Raw genomic sequence first — 20,479 nt, forward strand, 5'->3', positions numbered from 1 at the left:
CCTCCAGATTCACTTCAGAATCAGTCAAGTTATTTCACTCGTGGGACCAGATGAAGTGAAGGCATAGTTATTACTGCAAGGCCCCCTGAGCACTCCTCAGGCAAAGTCTGAAGTAGCCCCCAAGCACCATCAAGATAAAACTAGGAACGAATTCACTTGTGCATGGTCACTCCCATTCTAAGACCCTCAGTTCTGCAAAAACAAAAACAAAATACCTCAGCTCTGCTAAGAGATCCTTAGCTTCCTATGAACTTGGATCCTAGAACCAGGGAGAACTGGGGGTGGGGAGAGCTGATCCCTGTCCTCCACTCGTGAACTTGGCACCTTCCAGAGTGATTAGGGACAGAGGAGAGCACGTGAAGATGGCCAAGCCTGGTGCCACCACTGTAGCCAGAAAGGGAAGTGTATTAGAGATGGAAAACCAACAGGCACTGGGCAGATGACCATCATCACAGTCCTTCTATTGGCACAGATGTCATTACCTTGTATGGTAGATCATGTGAAATCACCCCACGCACTGTATCTCCAAGCCCATGTGAATAAGTCTGAATCGGGGTCACACAAGAAATAATCCAGACCAGGCTGAGGGTGAAACAAGTGTAGTCTGGCAGTCTTCTACCTAGTATGGAGCTCCTGTTGCCTGCCAGAACTACTGTTTTTATTGAGTACAGGGACCACCCCAGGTTTACAAGTAAGACAATCTGTTTGGGGATAAATCCAAGTTATAAAGAAACATACAAAGAAACCAGGGATGATCTGTTTTGGGTAAAAAAAAAGGTACAACCCAACTGATCATAAACCTTTCATGGTTAGTTACCCACTGCTGGGTTTGTGGTAGTTTGTCCCAATTCTTCTTCATCTCAGTCCTCACTAAGTACAGAACAATGAACAAGTCAGTGCATGAAATCTGCCCGTTCAAGTTTTCCTAGTCTTCTCTGACAAGACAACTGGCAAGTCAACAGCTGCCATAACAAACTGAGCTGTAGGTAAGACCCGAGGTTAACGTTCAGAATAATATACAGATCTGTGATACTTACCCCTGAAAGTTTTTATGAACATCATTCCTTCTATTCTAGTGGTTGTGAAGAAAACTCAAGCTCTCATGATTGTGATGACTAATTAGTGTGCCATCAGCTGCCATTCTGAACTTGGAAGTCTTTGATGTGTTTCTTAATCATTGCCCTGAATTTATGAGGCAGTTTACACTGCTTTCCTGTACCTCTTTTTTTTTTTTTTTTTGGTTTTTGGGCCACACCCGTCGGTGCTCAAGAGTTATTCCTGGCTGTCTGCTCAGAAATAGCTCCTGGCAGGCACAGGGGACCATATGGGACACCGGGATTCGAACCAACCACCTTTGGTCCTGATCGGCTGCTTGCAAGGCAAACGCCCCTGTGCTATCTCTCCGGGCCCTCCTGTACCTCTTTATTTGAGATTGTGACCAAATTCCAGCTGGACAGGAGTTTGTACCATGGCTATATCCATAGATCCATATGCCTGATGTAGTCATGGTATAAGCCTAGTCTTTCTGGCACACTAAGAAAATTCCTCACTTGCACCCACATATATAAGGATTGCGGAGTAGGAGGAGATATTGGGGATTCAACTCAGGTCGGCCACGTGCAGGGCAAACACACTACCCACTAGAGACAGTATCTCTCCAATCCTATAAATGAGCATTTTTAGAGGATTGTGCTGGATAAAAATCACTTGTCTCTGGGGCTCATAAATTTCACGAGCATATAGGGAAGATATATATATATATATATATATATATATATATATATATATTTCTTATTTTTTTATTTTTGTTTGGTTTTGGGGTCACACACGGCAGTGCTCAGGGTTTACTCCTGGCTCTACACTCAGAAATAGCTCCTGGCAGGCTCAGGGCACCATATGGGATGCCGGAATTCGAACCACTGTCCTTCTGCATGCAAGGCAAATGCCTTACCTCCATGCTATCTCTCTGGCCCCTAAATCTAGATTTTAAAGGCCCAAATTCCTTCACAAGATGTTAACATAATCACTATCATCACACTCTCAACTTCCTTAGGGGATGTTTTTAAGGAATAATGTCTAAAAAGTATATTCCTTATCCAAATATCCATGAATACTTTTTTAGAGGGCCACATCAAGAGGCTATCCAGGGTTACTCCTGACTCAGGCACTCAGAAATTACTCCTCACAGGCAGAGGGGACCATATGGGATGCCAGGGATGAAACCTGAGTTGGCTGTGTGCAAGGCAAATGCCCTGCCTGCTGTGTTATCACTCCAGCTCCCCAAGAATACATTTGAGGGAAGAGGCCTCCCAACAATTCTTAGCCACACTAGTGGCGATTGCTAGACCCTGAGGTGCTTGGGGTCCCCTGCAGCTGACTTGGATATCCTTGAGGAACAAGGCGGGGTCAGGATTTGACTTGGGATCACGGCTACATCCAAAGCAAGAACCCTAACCCCTATCCTCTCTCCTGGCCTCCTCTACCTCTGGGTGAACAATTATAAACTCACCATGACACATCTTGTGGGAAACCAGCTCACGTTTAATTGTGACGTTTTAAAATTGTACAAGTGTTTTTGACATCTGCCCCCCATACTTAATTCTCTTAAAATGACAGGAAAAACACTAATCACAGGTTTAATGGGTTTAATGCTTACCCCTTCCGTTCCTATTCGCAGCACCCAACATTTCCTCTGCAATCCCAGACAGAGTGGCAGTAGCCAATAACGAATCCAGACCCAGAGTTTAGAGAGACCCAGGTGCTCTGAGCATCTGTCTCAGTGGCTCTTGTCCGACATCAGAACCTCCTTACAGCGGGGGAACTTGAAAATGTTCCAGTGACAGTAGCTTTCTTCCCCTTCAAGAGGAAGAAAGAAAATCCCTCTTAAGACTCCAGCAGACCTGGCTGGTGGGGTCTTTCCTCCCGTCCCATCATCTCTGTTTTTGTTTTTGCAGTGGACCAAGAGAAACCAAAAGTCTAACCTGAGTTACAAGAAACAAGACAGTGATGGCTATAAAGGGAGAGGCCGGAGCATCGGGGAAGCTCCTTGGCCTCCCACATCCGAAATATGTGCTTCACAGGAAAACAACAAAAACGACGACTCCACGAAATACAATAGCTAGAATTACAAAAATCCACTCATCCAAGGGCGGAGAAAGGCAAGGAGGGGAGGCCTGGGGGGCGGTAAATGGCACAGGGAGAAAAATCAGACTATTCCGATAAGTCCAGACACAGGGGACTGGCAAATGCTAAAAAGGAGCTGCAGGAAACCCCATGGTCCTTGCAGACTCACCGATGTTTAAAAAAAAAAAAGAAGAAGAAGAAAAGTAAAGAAAGAAAATCCACATCCGGGTGGCAGGAAGGAAGATCCTTGCCTTACGTGCACCAGAGACAAAAGCTCCGAGTCCTCCAACAGACGGGAATATGCAGGGGGCCCTTGGCAGAGTGGGTCCTGCCTTCCCGGCTTGGGGAGCCAAGTGAGAGCTGCACCAGCTTTTGGCCCCCCTGTGTCTTGTGGGCAGCAGACCACTCAGTGGCCCGCAGCGGACTTCGGTTTGGCAGGGGAAGGGTGCGGCGAAGGGAGCTTGTCGGCCGAGGCGGGGCTGCTCAGTGCTGACTGCAGGTAGACGGTCTTGTGGAACAGTCTGTTGCTTAAGAAAACCACCAAGGAGAAGAGACGCAACTGGAACAGGCTGAAAGGTAAGAGACCCAACTCATCAGTCTCCAGTGGTTGGAAAAGAATTGGGGGCGAGGGCGTGTGTGATAGGGACATGGCTTGGTAGAATTCACACCATGCATGTTTCAGGAAGCTGGAGAGATAGTGCAGCAGAGAGCATTTGCCTCGCAGGCAGCTCCAGGTTTGATCCCCAGCATCCTATGTGGTGCCTCAAGCACCATCAGGTGTAATTCCTGAGCAGAGGGCCAGGAATAACCTCTGTGCATTGCTGGGCGTGGCCCAAAAAGTGGAGTGTGGAAGGCTTTCCCTTTCCTTGGGCTGGGGCAATAGCTCAAAAGGCTAAGAATAAGAATGTGCTTTGTGGGCCGGACGGTGGCGCAAGAGGTAAGGTGCCTGCCTTGCCTGCGCTAGCCTTGGACGGACCACGGTTCGATCCCCCGGTGTCCCATATGGTCCCCCAAGCCAGGAGCGACTTCTGAGCGCATAGCCAGGAGTAACCCCTGAGCGTTACCGGGTGTGGCCCAAAAACCAAAAACCAAAAAAAAAAAAAAAAAAAAAATGTGCTTTGTATACTGAAGGCGCAAGTTTGATCCCTAGCACTGCATGGTCCTGGAAGTCTCCATTGCCGGGTGTGGCACAAAAACCAAACCCAAAAATGAACACTTTTTCAGATAAGCTATTACACAGCCTGACTCCTTAGACCAGGAAAAAAAGGCTTATCTACTTACTGTGTTGTAGCATAATACTTACTAGGCTTTGCCGGGGGTTTTTGCTTCATTGGCGCTTATGATGAATAAAGGAAAGAGGATGGAGAAAAGGCAGCCACTGTAAAAAAATAAAATAGTGATGAGCCACAATGCTAAAACCAGAGCTTTGACCACAACAGACAGACACTCAGGCTTCTGACATCAATACCAGTCCCCCTCTGAGTCCCTCTGGCCCCTTACCTAATAATGTAGGAGGACTGCATTGCTGTGAGGAAGGCCAGGGGCAAACCAAATCCAAAGTAGTAGGGCCAATTCCTCTCTATGTTTGATAGCCGCTGGTGCATTTCAATTCCTGCAATGAGGAGCCCCAGAGAAGTCAGACACACATTTCCCCATTGGCTAAGTGGTCAGGCATGATGTAGCAGACAACTGATGCCAGTCTTTGCAATGATCCACCACTCAGAGTGCAGCTAGGGTGTGTCTGTGAGAGCTCACCAACATAAAGCTCCCAGCTATAATTCCACCATCACCATTTCAAAACAAGCAGCTGAGCGCATGACAAATCACGATACAGGTGTCCTTTGTCAGAATTATTCTTGGAAGAAATGCAAAAAGCAGCCTTCCTGCAGAAACCCATTGCTGGGTCCAACCACCGCATCTGGCAAGCAGGCCCCAGGGCTTGAAAATAGTGCCAGAAGAATTAGAATTCACGGGTGGTGATTTCATTTCAATTCAGCATGACTCTTGCTCAAGGAGGGCATTTTTTTTTCTTTTTCTTTTTTTTTTTTTTTGGTTTTTGGGTCAAACTCGGGGCCACTCAGGGATTATTCCTGGTTCTGGGCACAGAAATCACTCCTGGCAGGCCTGAGGGACCATAAGGGATGCCAAGAATTGAATCTTTCAATTTCCGGGTTGGCGTGTGCAAAGCAAAAGCCCTACCTCTGTGCTATCGCTCCATGGAATGGCATTTTTATAGCTTAAATGAGGGACTCCACATGAAAAGCCATAAAGGAACTACAATGTGGCTCTTTTCTCCCTCCACTCCCTCAGTTAAGGATTAAATACCTTTTGTGGGGCCAGAGTGATGGCGCAGTGGTAGGACATTTGCCTTGCACGTGTCCTAGGTGGCTGACTTAGGTCAGACATATGGTCCCCCAAGCCAGAAGCGATTTCTGAGTGCATAGCCAGGAGTAACCCCTGAGCATCACTGGGTGTTACCTCCCCCCTCCAAAAATAGGGTTAAACACCCTTTAGGCAAGAAAAGGAGCTACTTCCCGCTGAAGGCCCATTGCTCAGAAGGAAACAAAACTTCTAAATAGTTGAAAACATCTCCTTAACCACAGTACATTCAAGCTGGAACTCCATTTCTGAGTTCTCTAGGGGTACTTACCTTTATTGAACCAACGGTACTCGAAGCAGTACAGCGAGTAGAGAAGGGACATGTGAAGGAGACTGACCAGCTGACCAACCAGATGGATGGGAAAGAGACTCACAAACATCCCCTGGAAAACAAATACAAAAAGCCTAATCATACAGCATCAGGATTCTGGAGGTAAGGGAGTATGTGACTTAGTGGCTATGTTCAAGGTCCTGGGTTCGATCCCCCAGCACTGCAAAAACCAAAACAAGGGCCCGGAGAGATAGCACAGCGGTGTTTGCCTTGCAAGCAGCCGATCCAGGACCTAAGGTGGTTGGTTCGAATCCCGGTGTCCCATATCGTCCCCCGTGCCTGCCAGGAGCTATTTCTGAGCAGACAGCTAGGAGTAACCCCTGAGCACCGCCGGGTGTGGCCCAGAAACCCAAAAAAAAAAAAAAAAAAAAAAAAAAAAAAACAAGTGAAAAACCCACATACAACAAGAATGAACCAAAGCTTCAGTGTCCTGACATGTTACCTGTCATGTGTCACCCAACACTCTCCCACCTGCAAGACCTCTGGCTGCTTTCTAAATAAGGAGGAGGGGGTGGCATGCTCAGAGATGCAGGGAAGAATGGGGAGACTGAGGCTCTCATTCTAAAATGTTCAAGTCTTTCTAGTTGAGGGAGGGGTGTAAAAATATCATTATCTTAGGGCCAGAGGGACAGCACAGCAAGTAGAGCACTTGCCTTGCATACAGCCAACCGAGGTTTAAACCACAGCATCCCATATGGTCCCCCAGCACCGCCAGGAAGGATCCCTGAGTGAAGAGCCAGGAGTAAGCCCTGAGCACTGCCAGGTATGGCCCAAAATAAAGAAAAGAATCACTGTGACTGATGGAGCAATTCCACCCCCAGGAAACTAGTCTGTCTGGTCCTCTGAGGCTCACCTGGAGGAGGAAGAGAGCCTGCAGCAGCAGGTTGAAGAGCATGTCGGCAATGATCTTACTGACACTCGGGAAGGGGTGAGGCTTCCTCCCCGACACCTCAAAGGCCAGGTCAGCTATGTCCTGTGGCAGAGAAGAGCCGTTCAGTCAAACATGGCGGCCCATAACCCAATCTCCAAACCTGACCCCCAAGACTCCGGCCATTCCTTGAAGACCTGCCAGCTAAGAAAAGTTGCTTGAGATCACCAGGGTGTCCAGCCAGATGGACACAGGATGCCCCAATGACTGAAGACAACAGTTCCTTTATGGAGGAGCCAAGATCACCTGCCAGCTACTTGGCCAACACAGATCAAGGTTGCAAAACTGTCCCCTCTGCAGTCACGACCAGCTGGGGCCACCACTTGTCCATCTGTCCACCTACCCACCCGCTGGGCCCCTCCTGCTGGTACCTACTTGGAACCAAATTGCATTCACGACTTTGCTGAGCACAAACAGGGGGAGCACCCAGAGAGCACTGAAAATCGACGTGAGGAAGAATTCCAGCCATGACCACACATCGCCATGTAGTGACGGATCACCTAGACCAGGGAGAAAGAGGAACAAATGAGGGACCATGCCATGCATGGGTGGGTGCTTCTTCCCCGTCATACCGCCCAACACCCTTGTCCCTAACTGGCCCACCCCTCCATGGTAAACTTTGAAGACCTGCCTACATATGGCAACAGCGTCAGTTCCAAAGCCCTATCTCTGGGGCAAACCTGCTGAGCTAGTGGCCACTGAGCTGTCACAACACAACCTGCAAAAACCACCTGGCTCTACTTTCCAGCCATCACGACTGAGTTCACTTCACCTCAGTAACTCATTCACTCACTTCCTTTTCCATAATTGTAAAATGACCTACCCTCAGACAGCAAGAGTCTCTCAAAGGATTGGGATGTTTGTTTTGGGGACAGGAGAAGTATTAAGACAGATCAGTGCCCACGTGTCCCACCTCACGGACAGGTCTGTGTCCACTCACCACTCACCGATAATCTGTGCTGTTACAGACTGAAGCACGGGAATAAACACTCGGTAGAACAAGAGGAGACTAAACTAAAAGAAGAAACAGGAAGGTCGTCATTAACGGGCTGCCCTAGAAACAGGAGTTCCAAGTTTCAGGAAAATTATTATGATTTTGTTTGTTTTGGGGCTACACCTGGCAGAGTTTGAGGGTTACTTCTGGCTCTGTGCTCAGAAATCACTCTTAGCAGGGTCAGGGAATCATTTGGGATGCCGGGAATAGAACTCAGGTTTGTCCCGGGGCTGGTCACATGCAAGGAAGCAAATCTTGGCCTACCCCTTTGTTATTATAACTCAGGCCCCAAATTATTTATAGATCAGGAAAACCCAATGAAGCCCTCAAACTGAACCCATGTCCATCATTCAATATGCCAAGTGGTAAACACACCCCAAAGAGTGCCAAGTTTAGGGACGGAGAAATAGCAGCCCAAAAGCAGGATACAATCCTTAGACTAGAGTCCCTATAATTCTTTTGAAATATAGGAACTCTACTCAGCACACAATAACAACTTACTGATACAGCTAAGATCTGAAAACATGTATGAAATGTTGACATTTCCAAGTCAAAGAAAATTCCTGGCTCCTCTTCAGAGTGTTCAAATTTCACTTCAGCTTGAGCTGGAGCTGTTCTATTCAGGACCATCCCAAACATTTAATACAAGTGTTTGATGAGTGGGAATAAACAGTTTGGGTGTGGATTTTGGTATCAGATAATGTACCAGTGAATGAAAGTGACTTGCTTAGATCTTGAAAAAACAGCTGGAAACTACCAATGGAGCAACAATGTAGGCACAGGGTACATGGAATTTGAGGAGGGAAAAAAACTTACCCAGAACACTCCACCATTCCAAGCGCAACACTGGAAAATTCTGCTAACAATACGTGGCTCGCTGAAAGAGACACTGGCATTTAGACTGTAAGGCATACAGGTTATTTCATGTTGTCATTCTTTATGTTTCTGTTTTCATATCTTTTTGCTTTTGCTTTACTTATTCTAGGGGGAGGTAGGGAAAGAGACCTGGTGGTTCCCAGGGCTTTCTCCTGGCTCTATGCTAAGGGATCACTCCTGGCAGTACTCAGAGGACTACCTGTGGTATCAGGGATCAAACTGGGATTGGTTATGGGGCCAGAGCGGTGGCACAAGCCGTAAGGCATCTGCCTTGCATGCACTAGCCTAGGACAGACCGAGGTTCAATCTCCCAGCATCCCATATAACCATATAACCTTAAGCCAGGAGTGATTTCTGAGAGCATAGCCAGGAATAATCCAAGTGTCACCGGTGTAGCCAAAAAAAAAACAAAACAAAAACTGGGATTGGTTAAATGCAAGGGCAGTATCTTCTAGTCCTTTTTTCATATCTTTTACTGATAACATAATATCTTTCCAGCCACTATTTTCCTCCTACTGTCAATGCAAAAAAAGCTAAACATATTTCTAAAGAATATTTACATAGTAGGAAATAGTCATATATATGTTTGTGAGGGAAAATAGCTTAATTTAGGAAATATGAGAAGAAAAGGAGCGAGAGAACCTCATAAAGAGAAGGAATTACACACCTCAGGCTGGAAAGTGGGTGACTCCCAAGTGTGCCAAAAATTTTAATATTAAGGATTGTTAAATGGGTCTTAAGCAATAAATAAACCCATATCAGCTCTCCTAGAAGTAATCATCAATTTGAATAGCTTCCTTTGTGAATCTCTTTTTTTTTGGGGGGGGCCACACCCATTTGATGATCAGGGGTTACTCCTGGCTAAGCGCTCAGAAATTGCCCCTGGCTTGGGGGGACCATATGGGACGCCGGGAGATCAAACCGTGGTGGTCCTTCCTTGGCTAGCGCTTGCAAGGCAGACACCTTACCTCTAGTGCCACCTCGCCGGCCCCAGTGTCTCTCTCTCTCTCTCTCTCTCTCTTTTTTTTTTTTTTTGGGTTTTTGGGCCACACCCGTTTGACGCTCAGGGGTTACTCCTGGCTATGCGCTCAGAAATCGCCTCTGGCTTGGGGGGACCATATGGGACGCCGGGGATCGAACCGCGGTCCGTCCTATGCTAGCACTTGCAAGGCAGACACCTTACCTCTAGCGCCACCTTCCCGGCCCCTCCCAGTCTCTCTTTTTTTTTCATCTTTATTGATAGATTGGTTTTTGGGCCACACTCAGCAGTGCTCAGGGGTTACTCCTGTCTCTGCACTCAGAAATACCCCTGGCAGGCTGGGGGACCACATGGGATGCTGGGAATTAAACTGGGTCCCACCTGGGTCAGCCGCATGCAAGGTAAGGTAAATGCCTACCGCTGTGCTACCTCTCCAGCCCTCCTTTGTGATTTTTTTTTCCATCACCTGATCAATGTCAGTGTCATGATATTTGAATAAGAATTGTCACTAGACCTTTATTTAATTTAATGGGGGGCTGAAACAAAATAAAAATCAAGCATTTTGGTTGTATCACTGGAGCAATAGTACAGCGGGGAGGGTGCTGGCCCTTTACATGGCCCACCTGAGTACGATCCCAGTATCCTATATGGTCCCTGGAGTACCTCTAGGAATAATTCCTGAGTGCAGAGCCAGGAGTAACTCCTGAGTGGCACCAGGTGTGGCCCCGAAACAAAACAAAAACAAACAGAAACTGGACCTGTATCAGTCATCTACACCAAGAACCTGCTTCCAAGGGGCACCCTCCAGGGCCCGTCCTTACCTCTCCTGCTTCCTCTCTATACTCTGGGCCCTCCGCTGCGCCAGGACACTGCTCGCCCTTCTTCGACGCTGCTCCTCTCTCTTCTGCTGAATCCGGGCGTCGAGATTGGAGATGGTGCATATTCCCCAGATGGAGTCCTTGATTCCCTGCAGATGAGCATGTGATTCGCAAAAGGGAAGAGTTGGACTTTCCACAGTGGCACACTGTAAACTGAAATAACACTGGGAACCACTGTACTGGGGAACTATCGATTTTATAGGAGCTTGTTTTTTGTGTAGTTCAGTTTGGGGGGTGGGGGCACACTTAGCAATGCTCAGGAAACTATGTGATGCTCCAGCCCTCTTTTTTTGTTTTGTTTTGGGGTCACACCTGGTGAAGCTCAAGGGTTATTCCTGGCTCAGGAATTGCTCCTGGCAGGCATGAGGGACCATATGGGAGGCAGGGGATCGAACCAAGGTCTGTCCTGGATCAGCCCCGTACAAGGCAAACACCCTACCACTGTGCTATTGCTCCGGGGCCCCCACATTTGTTTTTTAAGTTCAGTTTTTGAGGCCACACCTGGCAGCACTTAGGGGTTACTCCTGGCAGGCTCGGGGGACCATATGGGATGCCAGGGATCAAACCCAGGTTGGCTATGTGCCAGGTAAATGTCCTCCTCACTGTGCTGTTGCTCTGGTCCCTCCTGCCCTCATTTTTTTTTTTTAATAAATCCCTATTCACATAAAAGCTACAAGACTGGAGACTTTCTGAACACCTTCCAATTCAACAGTAACATTCAGTCCGACATTTTTTCACAGATCTAGGAGCCAGAGAGATAGCATGGAGGTAGGGCATTTGCCTTGCATGCCGAAGGCCGGTGGTTCAAATCCCATCATCCCTCATGGTCCCCGAGCCTGCCAGGAGCAATTTCTGAGCATAGAGCCAGGAGTAACCCTTGAGCGCTGCCAGGTATGACCCAAAAACAAACAAACAAACAAAAACAAAAACAAAAAAACACAGATCTAGGGTTTTTTTGTGAATAATCTGAGTAGGCTGCTCCCTCAGATCCTTTTCCTTTAAGTTCTCCAAGGTATTTACTAAGAATAGTGACCCTTCTCTAGAGAGCCACAAGACAGTCACTGAGTGAAGAAATATGGGTCCTTCTTCCCTGCTCTTCACTAGCTCCCCAGAATGTGCTCAAGTGGGAGGTTCAGTCCAGCAGCACATGCTGCACTTAGAAGTTTCTAGGATGGGCCGGCGAGGTGGCGCTAGAGGTAAGGTGTCTGCCTTGCAAGCGCTAGCCAAGAAAGGACCACGGTTCGATCCCCTGGTGTCCCATATGGTCCCCCCAAGCCAGGGGCAATTTCTGAGGGCATAGCCAGGAGTAACCCCTGAGCATCTAACGGGTGTGGCCCAAAAAAAAAAAACAAAAAAAAAAAAAAAGAAGTTTCTAGGAGGCCACTGCTACCGGAAACAGCCCCCAGATTTTTCTTTTTTTTTTTTTTTTTTGGTTTTTGGGCCACACCCTGTGACGCTCAGGGGTTACTCCTGGCTATGCGCTCAGAAGTTGCTCCTGGCTTCTTGGGGGACCATATGGGACGCCGGGGGATCAAACCGCGGTCCGTCCTAGGTTAGCGCAGGCAAGGCAGGAACCTTACCTCCAGCGCCACCGCCCGGCCCCCCCAGATTTTTCTTGATAAAGGTCCGCAGCCACACACTCTGCAGCAACCTCTCACAGAATCAGTCTAAGAATCAAACCCAGCTAGTGCCTGTGGGCAGGATGCCCAACTGCAGGGAGCTCGATGCTCCGGGCCTGCAGGCACCTGCCTTGATGTTAATCTCACACCTTCAGTGGAGGCCCACAACATGCCTCCTTGCAGCTAAACAGAGACCTGAGGGCTGGAGTTCCTGAGTCTATCTGTCCATCATGTCCTGTCTTCTCCATCTGGCACAGAAGATATTTGTCTAGACCAACCTGGCACCCATGGGTGTAACAAACATCACCAACACTTAAGACCTTAAGCTCACTTACTGCTTGTTCTACTTATACCTCTGTTTGGTTTTGGGGCCACATTTGTGGTGCTCAGGGCTTTCTCCTGGCTCTGCATTAAGGAATCACCCCTGGCAGTACTCAGGGAACCATGTGGCATACCAGAGATCAAACCCAAGCTGGCTGCGTGTATGGCAAGCCCCCTGTGTCCTGTGCTATGGCTCCGCTCCTCTCCTTATGAGACAGATTCCCTTGCTGTGTTATCAAAGGAGAGCTTCAATGCTGGTTCCTACAGAGGAGCAGGACTGGACAAAGTTGGAGAAAGATGCCAAGAAAGAAAACTATAGCAAGTAAAAGTTCTGTTTCTGGGCCCGGAGAGATAGCACAGCGGCATTTGCCTTGCAAGCAGCCGATTCAGGACCAAAGGTGGTTGGTTCGAATCCCGGTGTCCCATATGGTCCCCCGTGCCTGCCAGGAGCTATTTCTGAGCAGACAGCCAGGAGTAACCCCTGAGCACCGCCGGGTGTGGCCCAAAAAAACAAAACAAAAAAATAAGTTCTGTTTCTGCAGAACCACAGAGACACAGCCTAGTGGGAGTGCTGGAGGGGAGCACTGTCCCTAGAGTACACCCTAGGGGTGAAGAAGACTCAGTCAATCAAGACAATGACAGAGGCACTTGCCAACCGCACCTGAAAAGCACGTAGTGGTAGAAACGACAGCACCATCTCTCAATTCTGAAAACAACTCATTCATTCATGAGCCCATCTTCCCACCTACGCACTGAGTATCTCCCAGGAACTAGGTGCAGGTTGTATGGAAACACTCAAGAGTGATAATACAGCAGAAAGAGAGCTTATTTTGCACATAGCCAACCTGGATTCGATCCCCGACATCCCATGGGTACGTCTAAGCCCACCAGGAGTTATTCTGGAGTGCAGGGCAAGAGTAACCCCTGAGCATTGCCTGGTGTGACCCAAAAACAAACAAGCAAAATAAGAAACATGACTTATTAGAAGAAGATTATGGAAATTATGGTTTAAGCAGACAACAAATCCAGTTGCAATGTGGGGTGGTATCACTGACAGACTCATGAAGGCACAAACTTAGTGATATGGCTAAAAAAAAAAAAAAAGGCACCTCAAAATCACAAGTGGACCCAAATACAAGGATGGCTATTTCCCTACATGGCTATCAGAAAAAGGCAGAATGCTGCAGAAATCCTGCATAGGATATGCATTACATGTAGCTGACCTGGTTCTATCCCCTGTACCACATGCACCACAAAAAAGTCTACAGATGGGACAAGAAATAGCCCCTGAGCACTGCTGAGTGTGTCCCCAGAACAAAACAACAGAAAACCAAATTACATAAATGCCAGGATACAAAAAAAAAACAAAAAAAAAAGGCCAGAATTACACAAGACCACTAATGGGATCCTTCTTGTAATTTCTGGTTTCGTTTTAAAGTTCCACATCTCGTTCCATTTTGACCCTCAAGCCAGGAGCAATTTCTGAGTACATAGCCGGGAGTAACCCCTGAGCGTCATCGGGTGTGCCCCCCCCCAAAAAAAAACTCACAAAAATGGGGCCAGAGAGATAGCACGGAGGTAAGGTGTTTGCCTTGCATGCAGAAGGATGGTGATTCGAATCCCGGCATCCCAAATGTGGTCCTCAGAGCCTGCCAGGAGCGATTTCTGAGGGTAGAGCCAGGAGTAAACCCTGACCCAAAAGCCAAAAACAAAACAAAACAAAACAAAAGAAAGTCACACAAATCCTGTCAATAGTGATGCTGATTTGGTTCAAAAGGGAGAGGGACCAGTCAAGGTCAGGATAACAATAGAAGTTCCACCTCTTGCACCTATTTACAGTCCAGGAGGCAGGAAAGCAAGTAGGCAGCTCACTATAGAACTGTTTTTTATTTGGGGGGGGGGGGGTTCAGTAGGGATAATTAATGCAGAGATGCCTAGAATGCTGCTTTGCAAGCACCTGGTCTCAGGCACAAATCCCTGGCGTCCCACATGTGCTCAGCACAATAAGTCAGCTCTGCTATCTGTGATTTCTGGCACCGCAGGTGATGTCCAGTGCATCCATCACGTGTGCAACAAACAGCCCCACAACAAGGGGTTGTGTCCTCCATGAGTGATACAGCGGAAAAGCCACGCAAGGGCCACAGCCAGAAAGCACAATCTCTGTACATGTGTGGAGCCACGTCTGAGTACTGAAATTGTAACTAGTAGGCCATGACTAAGAGTGTTTGTAGCAGCTGGAAAAGAAGCACCAAGCTCAGCAAGCAGCATGGCGGGAATGCGAGCACCACAGTTGCATGTGTGGGAGCACCACAATATCAACAACAAAGGGGGGCTGAGCGCAAGCTCTGCATGTGGGGGCCCAGGATTGATCCCCAGCACCATGTGGGTCAAGCATCACTAGGAAAGACCACAGAGCAGAGACAGGATAGTCCCCAAGTTCAGTCTCACTGGTGTAGCCCAAAGATCAAAGCAACAACAAAAAAAATTGGGCCAGAGCGATAGCAGATAGCACAGTAGTAGGGCATTTGCCTTGAATGCAGCAGACTTGGGATAGACTCAGGTTTGACCCTTGGCATCCTGTATAATTCCCTGTACCTGCCAGGAGCTATTTCTGAGGGCAGAGCCAGTTGTAATCCCTGAGCGCTGCTGGGTATGGCCTAAAAACAAACAACAAAAAAAAAAAAAAGGGGGGGGGGGGGAAATGGGGAAAAAAAGCAAGAACTGATCTAGGCTTGACATTTTATAGCGCCAGAACAGCCAGACAAAGAGATGATGGTATTAAAAGTAGATAACACTGGGGCCGGAGAGATAGCATGGAGGTAAGGCGTTTGCCTTTCATGCAGGAGGTCATCAGTTAGAACGTGCCTATTTCTGAGCCTGGAGCCAGGAATAATCCCTGAGCACTGCCGGGTGTGACCCAAAAACCAAAAAAAAAAAAAAAAAAAAGTAGATAACACTGCATGAAGGCTCCTTGGTTCTTTTGTTTGTTTGTTTGTTTTGTTTCTGGTCACACCCAGCAGTGCTCAGGGGTTACTCCTGGCTCTAAGCTCAGAAATCGCTCCTGGAGATGCCAAAAAAAAAAAAGAAAAGAAAGAAAAAGAAATCGCTCCTGGCTGGCTCAGGGGACCATGTGGGATGCTGGGATTCGAACCACAGTCCTGCATACAAGGCAAATGCCCTACCTCCATGCTATCTCTCTGGTCTCTCCTTGGCTCTTTTAAGACATTCTTTAAGCCCTCACTTTTACTCAAAGGTAACATACTTTTATCGCTACCAGTAACTCTCCACCCTCACACCAGGAACCAGCTTCTCACCTGCTCCTGAGAACCCAGATGTAGGGCCCACAGCTAGACTAAACACAATAATTTCTGGTTGGTTAATTGGTTTGGGGCCACACCCTGTGGTGCTCCTGGCACTGTACTCAGGGATTAGATCTGGCAGGGCTCAGGGGACCATATGGGGTGCCAGAGCTCAAACCCATGTTGCCAAGGCCCCTATGGCTCTGGCCCCATAATAACAGAATTTTGTGCTATAGTAATTGGGGTAATTAGATCCTCAACAGATCTTTTCCTAGAGCATCAACTGCACCTCATGCAGTGATGGATAAAAAAGACAGGATCTAAACTGTGAATCCAAATAAAATAGCACAGGTAACAGTAACAGTCATTTGTTTCATTTGGTGCAAAATGGACAATGGAAACACAAGAGGAGCATCAGAGGAACTTTTATCCAAGTCTAATATCATTCCAAAACAAAGGTAAAGAAAAATAAAGGCTCAGAAGCCAAGCTCAGCAGGGTTCTAGTGACTCTTCCAAGCTTCTCCAACAGACAGGATAAAGACTATCTCTAGAGTACTGAGTGTGGAACAGAATGAAAACCTGAACATGTGAGACGCAGAAAATAAAGACAAAATTCACATCAAGCAAAAGGCAAAAATAAAACAGCAATCCCTCCAAACAACCGGAAAAGGTGCAGAGGCAGCTAGAAGACAGATGCTACTCACCCTGCCCAGGTCCTGGAGGAAGGTCTTGACACTGTCAGCCATAGCTCTGCCCCACTACCGGCCACACCAAGTAGACAGCACCTTCCCGAAATCTTGCATCATGAAGGACCTGGCAAAGGGAGGAGGGAAAACTGTTTATCTCAAAGCCAAGTTTCTTTCTGCACATTTTCACGTGATGCTGGTTTTCCTGGGCTCCCGTGTGAATGAAGCCAACTGGCTCAACAACAAAATCGCAGAAAGGCCAGGGCGATGGCACAAAGGTAGGGTGTTTGCCTTGCACGTGGCTAACCCAGAATGGACCTGGGTTCAATTCCTGGCATCCCATATGGTCCCCTGAGCCTGCCAGGAGCGATTTCAGAGCACAGAAGCAGGAGTGATCCTTGAGTGCCACCAGGTGTGCCCTCCCCCCCAAAAAAAAAAAACAACAAAAAGAGAAGAACTGCAGGGAGACTAGATCCACTGCAACAGGGTTGTAAAACCACTGTGGTACTTGCCTTCCCTTGAATCCCGGGATGGATATATGCTCCTCGTATTCCCATCATCCTGCCTATCCATGCAAGAATATATTCAGACAAGAATATATTCAAGATGGGGCCGGAGAGATAGCACAGCGGTAAGGCATTTGCCTTTCATGCAGAAGGTCATTGGTTCAAATCCCGGCATCCCATATGGTCCCCTGAGCCTGCCAGGAGAGATTTCTGAGCGGGAGCCAGAAGTAACCCCTGAGCACTTCTGGTGTGACCCAAAAACAAAACAAAACAGAAAGAATATAAATTCAAGACACGGGCAAGAATATATTTCAGTGACCTCTTATGAGATCACTGTGCTCACGGCATAAGTTCACACATCTGGACACATCTGGACACAAGAAGGGGCACTCTGGGGCTCTCGAGCCGGTGGAGATGTTAAAGATGAGCAGAGAAACTGGCAACCAAGACCACCCTACGCTTCCAGTTCTAAAGAGCTGCATGAACACATCAAATACACGTTTAACATGAGCTGTAGAACACACTGAAATGTGTTCAGGGGCCGGAGAGATAGCATGGAGGTAAGGTGTTTGCCTTTCATGCAGGTCATCGGTTCGAATCCTGGCGTCCCATATGGTCCCCCATGCCTGCCAGGAGCAATTTCTGAGCCTGGAGCCAGGAATAACCCCTGAGCACTGCTGGGTGTGACCCAAAAACTAAAAAAAGAAAGGAAGGAAGGAAGGAAGGAAGGAAGGAAGGAAGGAAGGAAGGAAGGAAGGAAGGAAGGAAGGAAGGAAGGAAGGAAGGAAGGAAGGAAGGAAGGAAGGAAGAAATGTGTTCAATTTAAACAAAACAGGGAAGAGGCTAAAACCAGGTCCAAAGATCACATGTAAATTTAAAACCCCAAAGCAGTCCCACTGCATATATTTTCCAATTAAATGAGGGCTTGCCAGGAAAAAAGAACCTGAAAGTCTTAAGTCTCCTTCCCTCCTCTCCAAGGGAGCCTATTATCCTGATAATTCCTGACTTTGGGGAAAGCAAGAACTTTGGGCCACACCTAGCAGCGCCTGGGGTCTTTCTTCGGGCTCTGTGTCAGGTCTTACTCCCAGCAGTACTGGGTATCACATTTGCGGTGGCAGGGCTTTAAACAGGGATCAAACCCCTGTACTTTATCTATGGCCCCTACAGCAGGGGTCTCAAACTAGCAGCCCGCGGGCCATTTGCGGCCCTCTGTACAACTTTTTGTGGCCCGCAGCCTGCCTTCAAATACCGGGGTATGCAAATGTTTAATGCGATTTTTTTCTTACTAATTTTTTATTGGGAATATTCGGTAAGCGAAATCCCTTATGGGGCCCTGCCTCACCCCCACTTTGCCTCCTGCAGCCCCCAGGTAAATTGAGTTTGAGACCCCTGCCCTACAGTCTTCTTTAAGACAAGATACTCCCAGGGGTGTTAGGGTCTGAAACTCAGAACCTCACACATGCTGGGCATATTCTATCATTTGAGCACACCCTCAGTTTGTAAATGGCACTCAGGGTCAGGATTTCTAAAACCTTTCTGGGTTTTTTGTTTTGTTTTGTTTTGGTTTGGTTTGGTTTGGTTTTTGGGTCACACCTGGCAGCGCTCAGGGGTTACTCCTGGCTCTACACTCAGAAATCGCTCCTGGCAGGCTCCAAGGATCATATGGGATGCCCAGATTCGAACCACCATCCTTCTGCATGCAAGGCAAATGCTCTACCTCCATGCTATCTCTCTGGCCCCTAAAAACCTTTGTTTTTAGAAATTCTATCAAGAACTAGTCTCAAGTTCTTCCCCACTTTTATCCAACCAATCGCAGGGTGGGGCTGGACTGAGACAATAGTATGGAGGGAACTTGCCTTGCATATGTTGATCTAGGTTCAATTTCCCAGCATCCCATATGGTTTTCCAAGCACCAACCAGGAATAATACCTGAACACCACGAGGTATAACCTCCCCCCCCCAAAAAAAAAAAAACCAAAATAGCAAAAATAAAACAAACAATTGCAGGGTATTCTGTTTTTTTAGGAGGCCACTCACTTTAAAAAGCCCGCAGCATTTCACCAGCAGCTTATATAAACCCCAAATTGCCAAAACCTCAGCAGGTTTTGCCTGACCTATAACCACTTGGGCAATAAGAGCCTTACTTACTGACCCAGTTGGCCTCAGGCACCACCAGAGAGGTGGCCAGGGCTTGCAAAAGCCCACAGGTAACCAACCACCTGTGTGCGCTCCAGACAGGAGACAGAGGGTGCAGGAAAGAAACTGTCCCAGACTTGGAGACACCACAGCCCAGCATAATTCAGCCAAGGGAGGCTATGGGCAGGATGAAGCTCAAAGGCTTGGGGGGAGATTTTGGGGTGCAGACCAGAATGGTTCTCTGCCTCACCTATAAATTAAAGTCTCTTTATAAATTCCTTGCTGGTTTTATTTTTAAAGTGGTTAAGGGCAGGACAGCCAGGGCAATGGTCCCTGCAGAAGTGCCCCTTGGATTTATTTCCCTGCTAAGGTTTAGCTCAACCACGGGGCTCTGATCACCTCCAGCCCCGGTGCGACCTTGCAAGGACATTTTTACCCGGGATTGCAGACACATCTAGGGGTGACCCCACCTGCCCAAAAAGAGGGCCTGGAGGAAAAGTGAACTGAGACTCCCAAATGCTGGAGAACAGAGCCAGCCATGGAGGTGGAGGTGAGGGTGGCAGATCCAGGGCCTGAGCTGCATGGGGGGACATGGGGGTTCGGGGATCCCCATTACTCTATGCACCTGGGATCCAGGTCGAACATCTAGGGGTGACCCCCCCACCTGCTCTAAAAGAGGGCCTGGAGGAAAAAAGTGATCTGAGACACCCCCCCAAGTTCTAGAGAACAGAGGTGCAGGTGGAGTTGGGGTGGTAGATTCAAGGCCTGAGGTGCATTGGGGTGCATGGGATTCGGGGTCCCCATTGCTCTATGCATAGGGGACCCGGGTTCTAATCTCCCCCATAGTTAGGCGGCTTGAACCCGAGTCCTGGTGGAGCAACAGCCCCCAGCAGCAGAGGGAGCCCCGAGGCTGACAGCCGGGAGCACCCCAAGTTTCCAGGGGGGCCCCGAGGCCGAGCACGCTCGCTCCAGCCCTCCCAAGGCCTGCTCCAAACAGCCCGCGCCGGTCGACCTACCTTCCCGGGCGCTCGCTGCGACCTTGGCTCCGGCTCCGGCTCCAGCCCGGCCCCCGCGGCCCCCCGCGCCCCGCCGCCCCGCTCCCGCTCCCGCCCGGCTGCTGCCAGGGCCGGCGCCGCTGCGCCCGCAAGCACTGGGCATGCCCGGGAAGCCGGGAAGGCGCCGTGCGCGGACGCACAGCCCAGCCCAGCGCCTGGGCGGGACAGTAGGCGTGGTCTGGTATGCGAAGCGGGACCAATAGGGACCTCGCGCTGCAGCTAAGCCCCGCCTCCTAGAACACTGATTCGGTGGAGCCCAGGTGAGGGGCGTGACCTCAGGGTGTTGTCAGTCCCGCCTCCAGAGAAGGGTAGGGGCCTATAGCGACGTCGCGCTGCGGCTAGGCCCCGCCTCCTGGAACGCTGATAGGG

The 20,479-nt window shown here is 48.6% G+C and overlaps 1 protein-coding gene across 1 annotated transcript; it reads right to left on the reverse strand.

The window, feature by feature from the left end:
* Positions 1-3,324: 3,324 nt before the first annotated feature.
* EI24 (EI24 autophagy associated transmembrane protein) lies at positions 3,325-20,208 on the reverse strand. The gene is made up of 11 exons (XM_049778577.1): positions 20,072-20,208; positions 16,432-16,540; positions 10,432-10,577; positions 8,572-8,632; positions 7,709-7,775; positions 7,137-7,261; positions 6,687-6,806; positions 5,774-5,885; positions 4,624-4,735; positions 4,427-4,501; positions 3,325-3,692 (listed from the first exon to the last, which is right to left on the reverse strand). The coding sequence occupies exons 2-11, from the start codon at positions 16,471-16,473 to the stop codon at positions 3,530-3,532; spliced, it is 1,023 nt and encodes a 340-aa protein (XP_049634534.1). The 5' UTR covers positions 16,474-16,540; positions 20,072-20,208; the 3' UTR covers positions 3,325-3,529.
* Between the last annotated feature and the right edge of the window lie 271 nt (positions 20,209-20,479).

The sequence above is a fragment of the Suncus etruscus genome, chromosome 8, assembly GCF_024139225.1.
Source record: "Suncus etruscus isolate mSunEtr1 chromosome 8, mSunEtr1.pri.cur, whole genome shotgun sequence".
Classification (NCBI taxonomy): Eukaryota; Metazoa; Chordata; class Mammalia; order Eulipotyphla; family Soricidae; genus Suncus; species Suncus etruscus.

What these genes read in the sequence shown, in the direction of transcription:
- EI24 (XM_049778577.1), bottom strand. Translation starts at nt 16,473, where the DNA reads ATGGCTGACAGTGTCAAGACCTTCCTCCAGGACCTGGGCAGG. An exon ending in TGAATGCAATTTGGTTCCAA is followed by an intron (nt 6,807 to 7,136) that starts GTAGGTACCAGC and finishes TCTCTGCCACAG; the next exon opens with GACATAGCTGACCTGGCCTT. An exon ending in AAAACCCCCGGCAAAGCCTA is followed by an intron (nt 3,693 to 4,426) that starts GTAAGTATTATG and finishes CTTACCTTTCAG; the next exon opens with CCTGTTCCAGTTGCGTCTCT.